At 39.9% G+C, this 12,042-nt stretch overlaps 1 protein-coding gene and 4 pseudogenes across 2 annotated transcripts in view; 4 read left to right on the top strand and 1 right to left on the bottom strand.

Annotated features, from left to right (window-relative positions):
• The window catches only part of thada (THADA armadillo repeat containing), a 109,575-nt gene that overhangs the window by 77,458 nt on the left and 20,075 nt on the right, over positions 1-12,042 (bottom strand). For both annotated transcript variants that reach the window (XM_058050294.1, XM_058050303.1), the window contains exon 22: positions 1,456-1,565. In XM_058050294.1, coding sequence (XP_057906277.1) covers positions 1,456-1,565 — 110 coding nt within the window. The remainder of the gene's footprint in view (positions 1-1,455; positions 1,566-12,042) is intronic.
• On the top strand, positions 11,036-11,127 carry LOC131124145 (U2 spliceosomal RNA; annotated as a pseudogene).
• On the top strand, positions 11,388-11,472 carry LOC131124154 (U2 spliceosomal RNA; annotated as a pseudogene).
• On the top strand, positions 11,560-11,668 carry LOC131124151 (U2 spliceosomal RNA; annotated as a pseudogene).
• Positions 11,893-11,978, top strand: LOC131124143 (U2 spliceosomal RNA; annotated as a pseudogene).

Genomic DNA, 12,042 nt, shown 5'->3' with positions numbered 1-12,042 from the left:
ACGTTATGAGTGAGAGTTCACCCCACACATGCTTAGTTAGGTATGTAACCCGTAAATGTAGGCAAATACAAACATGCATGGATGACCAGAAGAGTGTTAAAGTCACGTCAAAGACACAAAAAGAGAGAAATGATGGGATCAAGAAAGAGGAGAGCACATAAAGAGATATGCAGGCGCAAACACGGTGGAAACACACCGATGCCAGATCCCAAGACAGAGCATCAAAAGACTCGGGGCTAAACACCCTGCAATCAACACCCCATAACCAAGCACACAGACTGCATACCAGCCACACACTGCTCTTCTCTTCCTGAAACACATGCATGCTTCCACGCAGCAGAACACACACACACACACACACACACACACACAGGCAGACAACCACGAGAATTTCACCCTCATTTTACAAGACACTAGCCTTCCTCTGTTGGAATACAACAGTAACAAAACTTCAGAAGTATTCATTTAACTACCAGTTTCCATGTTGTAACATGGGATATTTAATACACAAAAAGATTCTTAACTTTTAATTAAATAAATGTGTTTTTTTTTTTTAATTTAAAAAAAAAAACATTTTTTTTTTTACCCGCGGGGGTATGCTGGAGCCTATCCCAGCTGTCTTTTGGGCGAGACGGCGGGGTACACCCTGGATTGGTGGCCAGCCAATCACAGGGCACATATAGACAAACAACCATTCACACTCATATTCATACCTATGGACAATTTAGAGTCGGCAATTAAGCTAGCATGTTTTTTGGAATGTGGGAGGAAACCGGAGTACCCGGAGAAAACCCACGCATGCACGGGCCGAGAGATGGCCGAGGGTGGAATTGAACCCTGGTCTCCTAATAGCTGTGAGGTCTGCGTGCTAAGCACTCGACCGCCGTGCCTCCTGGGAACTAAAACCACTAAAGTCGACCTCTTCTTCAAAACAGCTTCATATTTCCTTTGTCACACATGTTGTCGGTCTCTCTTTCACTGTCACGGTCCGAGTACTTTGTGTCTTGAAGCAAATTAGCCATTTAGCTTGAGTTATCCTCTCGTATTAGTCCAGCCTTTCCATACCCGTTAGTGATAGTGTAGATAAAACTTCATGAACTTGTACTCTTTTGTACAAGTACTCTTTCGGAGTGGGCATGTTGACTCCGAATGATCCGTTACTCCAGTACTACTTTCCTTAAGCTGATACAAGTCGCAGGTTTCAAAGCATTACAGAAAAGTAGTGCTATAGACACTGGAAATTATGGTATCTATCTTTTGTTTTTATTTTTAATACCTGGTATCAGTCATATTTATCATAACATATGAAGAGTGACTGAAGAGGATGTGCATACTGGCTAATTACAAGGTAGCTCAACACTTATCTTCTTCATGTGGAGGCTTACGTCCGCAGCCCTTGAGCGGTATATTACCTTTCAACACTCTCCACTGTACTGTATATATGTTACCACATACCTGCATAGCATGTCAGTGAGGCGAACAAAGCCCACATAAGCCAGTTCAAAGGCGCCACGATGACGGGATTGGAGAAGTTGCTGACGGAAATACAAGCCGACCCCCTTCACCTGTGACAGAGAGAGAGAATCTGCATTGAAATATGAAATGCAACACAATGTAATAATAGTGAGTGCTGGCACCAAGCAGAACGGTGCTTCTTCCTGGAGAAGAAGATGGATGAGAAAAGCAATGTATCTATAAATATCTATAAATCTCTAGGCTAAAAGTATAACTTTCACTTTGACACAATTGTACCCATATACTGTATATTTTGCAAAAATATCTAAACACACATGCCACAGCATAAATGACAAACAATGGTTGTTTTACATGAAAATGTATTAACAGATATGACACCATGAACTATATTTTCATATTTGGAACCAACGCGCTTGCATCCGGAACCTCCTGCACGCTACAACCCTCATGCTTTTTCCACTTCCTCCTTCCTGTGGAGGCTTTAGTAGATGGAAAAATGCACTTCTGCCCCCATGTGGTCATTTTTACAGTTTAAAACTGTACTAAACATGATCTATTTTGTGCAAAAAAAAACAGAAAAGACATGAATACTTCATAGGGATCAGGTATTCGGGTTGAAAAAAATTTTTATAAATACAATTTTGGTTGCAAATGAGTTAAAATGCTTACGCTTACAACTTCCTTTGGCTCAAGAAAGAACAGGAAGGTGGTCTCCGTGTTGAACGCACAGCCACATGTCTTTGGCAAGTCACATCTTCAATGAAGATAAACGTTAAATGTTCGTTTATACCTCTTTTTATCTATTTCATTCATCATTTATATGTATTAATAAAGCTATAATAACGTGTTTTGTGTTAGCATTTTTGGAATGGATTAATTGGATTTACATTATATTGTACTTCGGTACCTGACAAAAAAAAATTTAACTAAATTAGGAAAGCAGGAAGTGAACAAATAAAAAAATTTTTTAATTTAATTTAATTTTTTTTTATTTAAATAAAAATTTAAATAAAAATGTAATAAAAAATTAAATAAAAATTTAAATAAAAATGTAATAAAAATTTAAATAAAAATTTAATAAAAAATAAAAAGAAAAAATTAATAAAAATTTAATAAAAAATAAAAAGAAAAAATTAATCAAAATCAAAATCAAAATCAAAATCAAAATCAAAATCAAAATCAAAATCAAAATAAAAATAAAAATAAAAATAAAAATAAAAATAAAAATAAAAATAAAAATAAAAATAAAAATAAAAATAAAAATAAAAATAAAAATAAAAATAAAAATAAAAATAAAAATAAAAATAAAAATAAAAATCAAAATCAAAATCAAAATCAAAATCAAAATAAAAATCAAAATAAAAATATTAGGAAAGCAGGAAGTGAACAAATGTAACAGTTACTTATTGAAAAAAGTACCAGATGGAGGGGTAGGATTTAATAAGCATTGCTTCTTCCTACTCCTTTTGGACATATGGAACTGGGAACTGATTATGTGATGCACTCAATTGTAATCTGAAATAAAACCATTACCGTTACATTCAAAACATGCAAAAAGTCGACCTTCTGAATGGAGTCATGTTGCTAACCACGGCCTATACAGTGTAAATACCGTTTCCTAGTCACAACTGAATTCTATGAATAACTTGATCCTTGATACTGTACATGCTCCACTCAGCTGCCCATAGCTGATAGCGTTCAAAATGATGAGTGATTTCTTTGAATACTCTGAAAAACACTAACTGTCAAGTCGGAAAGTCTAATCAGCTCAGAGCGAGACCACCGGATTTTCTCCAGATGCTTAGTTAAAACAGAAAGGAAGTCTTTAAATAATTTATGAAAGCACCCCTTTGAACGTACCTGTACTTTGTGTTTGAATCATCAAAATATTAACTTGAAAATACCAAAACAATCGAGTTATGTAATCCCATAATGGCTAATCAAATGCTGACATAGCTTTCTGCTAAGCAGTTGAACTCGAAGCAAACAAGAGAAGTTGTTTTTCCACTAAAAGAACTGCAGCTCCACTTTAGCCTTTCCTCTATTTGGCACGAAAAGGACAGCTCGACCACTGGCAAGAGGCTGGCTTTAGAGACACCACTTGGTTTTCGGCCATTGAGCGGCGAGCATGTCCAGCAGGACAGCAGCATGGCAGTAGCGTGACAAGTGTGTTCAAATAAGGATGCTGAGACATCCGCATAATGGCCAGTCTAAGTAAAACCATCCAGTTAGTAATAGTGTTAGCAACATTATTCTAACTATACACACACACACACACACAGAGAGACACACAAGTGCCATTTCTGTGGCAGTATGTAAACTGGTGAGTGTGTAGCAGGTGAGGCGGCAGGGCGAGGCGGACGCGGAGCTCTAGTGCCCTGTCATTAAAGCTGTGGTGTCACCGCCACCACTGAGGCAGCCAACCCTTGGCTTAGTCAGGGGTGGCACAGAGGGCACCAGGGAGGAGTGACAAAGTTCTAGAGCAAAAAAAAAAAAAAACAAACAAACAAAAAAAAACAATCCAAAACGACCCCTTTCTTGGATGTGGGCTAAGACATAACATTTAAACTACTTTAAATGTTCTTCAGACTTCAGCAATGGCACCTTACTATTCACAAACACTGGTTGATAAACACAACAAAATGGTAATGGTAATGGTTTTATTTCATTTGAACATGCATCAGATTACAATTGAGTGCATCCCATAATCAGTTCCCAGTTCCACATGTCCGAAAGGAGTAGGAAGAAGCAAAGCTTATTAAATCCTACCCCTCCATCTGGTACTTTTTCAATCAGTAACTGTTACATTTGTTCACTTCCTGCTTTCCTAAAAAAATTTTATTTTTATTTTTATAAATTTTTATTTTTATTAATTTTTTATTTTTATTAATTTTTTATTTTTATTTTTAATTAAATTTTTATTTAAATTTTTATTTAAATTTAAAAAAAATAATAAATTTAATTTAATTTTTTTTTTGATTTGTTCACTTCCTGCTTTCCTAATTTAGTTAAAAAAAAATTGAAGTTTTTTTTTTTTTAACTCAATTGTTTTCGTATTTTCAAGTTAATATTTGGATGATTCAAATACAAAGTACAGGTACGTTCAAAGGGGCGCTTTCATAAATTATTCAAAGACTTCCTTTCTGTTTTAACCAAGCATCTGGAGAAAATCTGGTGGTCTTTCTTTGAGCTGATTAGACTTTCCGACTTGACAGTTAGGGTGATTTCTTTGAATACTCTGAAAAACCCTATCGTTTTGAACGCTGTTACTCAATCAGTAACAGTTACATTTGTTCACTTCCTGCTTTCCTAATATAGTTTAAGGATTTTTATTTATTTTCATTTTTTTTATTTTTAAAAAAAATGTTTGTTACATTTGTTCACTTTCTGCTTTCCTAAAATAGTTTAAGGATTTTTTTAATTTTATTTTATTTTTGTCACGTACCGAAGTACGAGGTGATATGACCATACAATGTAATGTAAATCCAATTAATCCATTCCAAAAATGCTAACAAGCTCAAAACACAGCAACTTAATAGCCTAGCTATTGAGCCACGATGTGTTCAGTGTCTGCTGGGATAGGCTTTACAGATCTACAATGGACGGATGAACATAAAATCTGAAAATCTTGGAACACGTGGAACAAAAATGGAGAGTCGAGGCAGCCCGTTTATTCAGCCAAATGCCGCTTCAGTAAACTCGACTGACCCTGCAGACATAATGTAGACCAACTTAAACACCCGAGCACAGAATGAGTAAAACCACAAGTGCACCAAGCACAATGACTTATCACATCGGTTTTCGGAATGGCCTCCCAGGACAGGCCTGACCTCACCAGAGTAAAAACAGCAGTCTGTGTTAGATGGTCGAGGTTGCCGGGCCCAGACCACTGCGGTGCCGAGCGAGGCCAAGCCGGGCCGTTGTTTTGTGTATTTAAAGCTTTCTTCCTCAAGGCTCCCGTCTGTGTAACGGTTTAAAAAGGCCAAGCAAGCAGGGCGGAGGAAAGGATTTATTTAGACATCAACTTCCTGTTTGCAAGCGTGTCTATTTCCCTGAAAAAACTTCCCTGTGGACAGAGAAGTTTCCCAAGTCTAATTACATGCATGGCTCAACCCATGACATCGGCCCAAATGGGTTAGGAAGCACTTTGGAGATTGCTCTTCTTTCTACTGAACCTGCAATATACTCGGGGAATTATGAAATTGTATTTTTTAATTTAATTTTTAGGGCGGCACGGTGGTCTAGGGGTTAGCGCGCAGACCTCACAGCTAGGAGACCAGGGTTCAATCCCACCCTCGGGCATCTCTGTGTGGAGTTTGCATGTTCTCTCCCCGTGCATGCGTGGGTTTTTCTCCGGGTACTCCGGTTTCCTCCCACATTCCAAAAACATGCTAGGTTAATTAGCGACTCCAAATTGTCCATTGTCCATAGGTATGAATGTGAGTGTGAATGGTTGTTTGTCTATATGTGCCCTGTGATTGGCTGGTGTACCCCGCCTTACGCCCGAAGACAGCTGGGATAGGCTCCAGCACCCCCCGCGACCCTCGTGAGGAAAAGCGGTAGAAAATGAATGAATGAATTTTTAAAAACTAACTCTGAGCCGATTTGTTTTCCTCCATCAAAGTCACATTTTAAAACTGAAAAAGCAACAATAGAATTCAATTCCTGAGCATATAAGCATGTTGGCTAAGTGGTTGGTGCGGCTACCTCACAGCAAGAAGCCGTGCGCTATATAATCTATCAACTACTCATTGTGGATTGTGCACGTTCTTTCCCATACGCGTTTCCCTCTCACAGTCCAAAAACATGCATGTGGCCCGCAGGACACTAGTTTGAGGCCCCCGCCTTGATATGAAAGTTTAATGTTAGTGCGGCCCGTGCAAGTTTGATATGGATGCTGTATGGTATCATGTACCCAGAAAAAAATATTACGTTTGATTAATGTTCATGTTAAAGGTTAAATAACTGTTAATAGTTATCCTCCCTATCCGTGTGGAAGTGGTAATTTTTTGGCTATTTAAGTTTAAAAGGAAGGTGGCACGGCGGTCTAGTGGTTAGCGCGCAGACCTCACAGCTAGGAGACCAGGGTTCAATTCCACCCTCGGCCATCTCTGTGTGGAGTTTGCATGTTCTCCCCGTGCATGCGTGGGTTTTCTCCGGGTACCTCCCACATTCCAAAAACATGCTAGGTTAATTAGCGACTCCAAATTATCCATAGGTCTGAATGTGAGTGTGAATGGTTGTTTGTCTATATGTGCCCTGTGATTGGCTGGCGACCAGTCCAGGGTGTACCCCGCCTCTCGCCCGAAGACAGCTGGGATAGGCTCCAGCACCCCCCACGACCCTCATGAGGAAAAAGCGGTAGAAAATGAATGAATGAATGAAAGTTTAAAGGAAACAACTTGAAGGCTACCGTTTAGGTCGCTAGCTCTCTAGTTTGCGAGTTAGCATGTGTCTCAAGACCCTGCAGTTGCGCAATATGTTGTAAATAAAAAGAGTATAAATGTGACTATAGTCGTGTTTTGTCATGTCTACAGGGCTCTAATAATGCTTTGTTCATTTCATCATATAGACAAACAACCATTCACACTCACATTCATACCTATGGACAATTTGGAGTCGCTAATTAACCTAGCATGTTTTTTGGAATGTGGGAGGAAACCGGAGTACCCGGAGAAAACCCACGCATGCACGGGGAGAACATGCAAACTCCACACAGAGATGGCCGAAGGTGGAATTGAACCCTGGTCTCCTAGCTGTGAGGTCTACGCGCTAACCACTTGACCGCCGTGCAGCCTGTTTTTATAGTTTGACATGCATAAAAAAAGGTTTCTGTTCCCAAAGACACACGTGGCAGCGAGACACCATACAGACTCCTTCTTCCTGTTTTGTTTGTTTCTTGAACTTATATGACGTTATATATATTGTCGCATGAGTCTGACCAATGTTTAAAAGCTCTTTTCTAGTATAGCAGTTTGGTAATAGTTTAGTCTGGACTATTAAACTATTACGTAATTACCATTAAGCCAATAGTCCACATGGTAGGAGGCATGAAGCGATGACAGTAATGCTCCTATTGAGTTTACGGCAATGAGCATGTCGGGATGTATTTTTAATCATAGTGAAAGAGAAGTTATAAGCTTTTGCTTCAGCCTACTCCTTTTGGGCTTGGGATCAGATAGTTGAATACAAATGTAAATAATGGAAAGTTATATTTTGATTGATGTAAGAAATGCACTGTAATGATTCACATATTTGCCCAAATAAAGGGAAAAAAAAAAGAGAAGTCTCTTCCGTGGAAGCAGAGCTCCAACCGATCCTCGCCGAGCATTGCCAAACACCCGATCTGTCAAAAGTGACTTTGGTGGTCTTTCACACGTGCCTTCAGGAAAAGCCCACTGGCTCCCACTTTGTCAACTGCTGTGACAGGACAACAAACCACACTGACAGCCGTTACAAACATCTTTGCCGCACAAATCATTCTCACGCTAAGCACAATCTCAGACTACGCCGATCACCGTCCGTCAACAACCGCTGCTGTTGCCATGGTGCAAAAGGCATCGACAGAAACATCTGCACCGTTGCCGGGCCAACGGAGATGGAACACAGAACGCTGGCTGACAGAGACATGTTTTAGCGCCAAATAAGCACTCTCGTACTACATGCATGTGCTCATGCGTGTCATCGCTGCGGTAGGGCAGGATGACTTTTTCCCGTACCCGACTTTTTCCAAACACAACAGGGCTCACCCCCCCAGACGGTCAATGCCACATCCAGACTCTTCCCTCACACATAGTGTTGACTTGATGAATAATGGATAAAAAAAAAAAAAAGAAAACAAGTATGTCATAAAAACAGAGGTTCAGATTTTCCTCTTACATAATAAGGCGCACCGCTGAAATGATACTATTAGAGTACCAAAGTCACATATTCAAATACCATTCATTCATCCAGTCATAATGCTATGAATTGAGATGGTGACATCTTTTAAGTACCATAAAGTGGACTAAACCATTAATACCAATAAGAAATTGAAGAGACAAAGCACATCTAATACATTTCTCCATGTTCAAATTAGGGCTGCCGTTATTAATGCATAAATAATGACTTAAAGTGCCCTTTGTATTGAGTTGTGGACTCCTGTAGAGCAGCTGCACACAATAACCAGCGCAAAAAAAGATGTATAGTCCTTCCAGAATCTGCACCTATTCAGCTGTATTTATTTGGATTTCGTGGTTCCCGTGAAAACGGTCTGTTTTAATGAATTCCAACCACGTCCCGCCTCCAGGCACGCCCACTCCACTGTGGTTGGTTAATCGCGATTAAATATTTTCATCGATTGACAGACCCAGTTTAAATAAAAGTAACGTTAATGCGCTTGACAAATTTGTATTTAAGACATTTTAGACATTTAAAAAAAAGGTAGGGATGCCCAAAGTGTGGCCCGGGGGCAGGGAAGCTTGTTCTTTATTGGTCCTCAACTCATTATGGAAATAAAATTTGACCAAAAGAAACCCCCAGCAAAAAAAATCTAAGCTAAAATGTGGATATTAATGACTGATAATAAAGTGTTTAGCCTTTAGATATCTATTTAAAGTTTTTTAACCTTTTTACTAAATTAAAAAATATATATACAGTAAACCTCGGATATATCGGACTCGGATATATCGGAAATTCGCTCACAACGGACAGATAAAAAAGAACTGATTTTTCTGTAATGCATTTCCAATAAAAATTCATTGCATATATCGGGGGCGGCACGGTGGTCTAGGGGTTAGCGCACAGACCTCACAGCTAGGAGACCAGGGTTCAATTCCACCCTCGGGCATCTCTGTGTGGACTTTGCATGTTCTCCCCGTGCATGCGTGGGTTTTCTCCGGGTACTCCGGTTTCCTCCCACATTCCAAAAACATGCTAGGTTAATTAGCGACTCCAAATTGTCCATAGGTATGAATGTGAGTGTGAATGGTTGTTTGTCTATATGTGCCCTGTGATTGGCTGGCGACCAGTCTAGGGTGTACCCCGCCTTACGCCCGAAGACAGCTGGGATAGGCTCCAGCACCCCCCGCGACCCTCGTGAGGAAAAGCGGTAGAAAATGAATGAATGAATGCATATATCGGATTTTTTATAACGGATTTCGCCTATTTCGGACAAAATCTCCAGTCCCGTTCCAATGCATTTCCATTAAATTTCCCTCGCATATATCGGATGGCCGCATCGTGGCGCTCCGATTCGCCGAATCGTGACAGGCCGCTATACGACGTCATTTGCAGCGTTTGCAGCGTTGCCTGCGCGTCCAGGTACATTGGAAACATAGTCAAGGAAGTGCCTTTTTATAACGGATAAAATCCGATTTACGCATATACCGGATATAAATCCGATATATGCGTAAAACGGACATTTTCCGGTATACGCATATAACGGATTTCGCTTATATCGGACAAAACCAGTGGGAACAATTGAATCCGATATATCCGAGGTTTACTGTATTAAAAGTGGTGCCATGCATCCCTTACTTTTCTGTATGCATCCCACAATGGAAAAAGTTTGAACCCCGTCTTCAGGCCTTAAATTCCAATGACTGGATTTTAGACAAACATATTCGCTGAATTGCCTGCAACTAATTGAGCAAGTACACAAACAACACTTCACACAAAGACACACATTCAGCACATACACTTCCCACTTACTCACTCAGGAGTTTAAATGCAAGGTCAACAGCTAAAAACAACCGGACGCATACATGTAAACACACCCTTTACCCCCCGCGAAGCCAAACACAGCTTTTGTCTGGTGGACTTGAACATGCTGAACCACTCATTCTTGTCCAGGTTTCACCGTGTGCACTTGTGGATGTTGTTTGAAATGCTCAGTGGGCAGACCATCGTAGTGAAAATTATCTTTAAAAGGGGACCTATTATGCTCATTTTTCGAGCCTTTGTTGTGGTCTCCTATAGAGCAGCTCCACACAATAACCCTCGCAGAAAACTTTTTAGATTTTGCAAAATCTGCACCAATTCCAGCTGTATTTAATTCATGCTTCCTGCCAACACGGTCTTGTTTTAATTGAAAACAATTGAAGTTTGTCTCAAACTTCCTTTAAGGCTCACTTCCAAATGTACAAACTTAATTATCTGAAACGTCGTTTAACACGAGAATACAACATTCTAACGACATTTATAGATCAGAAAAGTGGGAAAAGCATCATAGGTGCGCACCTATACATGGAGCTGAGGACACATGACAAAGTTTTTTTTTTCCTCCCCACCCATGAATATGATAAGGTGTATGCATGCACAAAATACAACATACACATGTAAATCAATAACTTCATCTTCTGTTGTTAAATAAGGTTTAAAAACATGAAAAAACGTCACACATTCCTTATGACACGAACCCGTCCACAAACGATGAGTTTAGCATAACTGCCAATTCTGCAAATTGGACGATTTATGGCATGTAGCGCCCTCCCCCCCACATAAACTGCAGACCAGTATACAATTTTACTTTACATTAAATGCATCAACCTGAATACGCCTGATTGTTTTTAACATCATCATCACTTCTCTGCCTTTTGGCTAAGATCAAGCGTAGTATCTGTCCCAGGCCTTGTGCCCACTAGAGTTTTTTGTTTTTTGTTTTTAATCACTGGGATAGGCTCCAGCACGCCTGCGACCCTCGTGAGGATAAGCGGTAGAAAATGAATGAATTAATGTTTTTAACGTCATCATCACTTCTCTGCCTTTTGGCTAAGATCAAGCATAGTGTAGTGTCTGTCCCAGGCCTTGTGCCCAATAGAGTTTTTTTTTTTTTTTTAATCACTGGGATAGGCTCCAGCACACCCGTGACCCTCGTGAGGATAAGCGGTAGAAAATGAATGGATGAATGAATGAATGTTTTTAACGTCAACATCACTTCTCTGCCTTTTGGCTAACATCAAGTGTAGTATCTGTCCCAGGCCTTGTGGCCATTAGCGTTTTTTTTTTTAAATCACTGGGATAGGCTCCAGCACACCCGTGACCCTCGTGAGGATAAGCGGTAGAAAATGAATGGATGAATGAATGAATGTTTTTAACGTCAACATCAGTTCTCTGCCTTTTGGCTAAGATCAAGTGTAGTATCTGTCCCAGGCCTTGTGCCCAATAGTTTTTTAAATCACTGGGATAGGCTCCAGCACACCCGTGACCCTCGTGAGGATAAGCGGTAGAAAATGAATGGATGAAAGAATTAATGTTTTTAACGTCATCATCACTTTTGGCTAAGATCAAGCATAGTGTCTGTCCCAGGCCTTGTGCCCACTAGAGTTTTTTTTGTTTGTTTTAATCACTGGGATAGGCTCCAGCACGCCTGCAACCCTTGTGAGGATAAGCGGTAGAAAATGAATGGATGAATGAATGAATGTTTTTAATGTCATTATCACTTCTCTGCCTTTTGGCTAAGATCAAGTGTAGTATCTGTCCCAGGCCTTGTGCCCAATAGAGTTTGTTTTTTTTTAATCACTGGGATAGGCTCCAGCACACCTGCGACCCTCGTGAGGATAAGCGGTAGAAAATGAATGGATGAAT

Source organism: Doryrhamphus excisus, chromosome 2 (genome assembly GCF_030265055.1).
Source record: "Doryrhamphus excisus isolate RoL2022-K1 chromosome 2, RoL_Dexc_1.0, whole genome shotgun sequence".
NCBI lineage: Eukaryota > Metazoa > Chordata > Actinopteri > Syngnathiformes > Syngnathidae > Doryrhamphus > Doryrhamphus excisus.
Note: the sequence above shows the minus strand (reverse complement) of the source record. Positions and strands in the feature narration are given on the sequence as shown.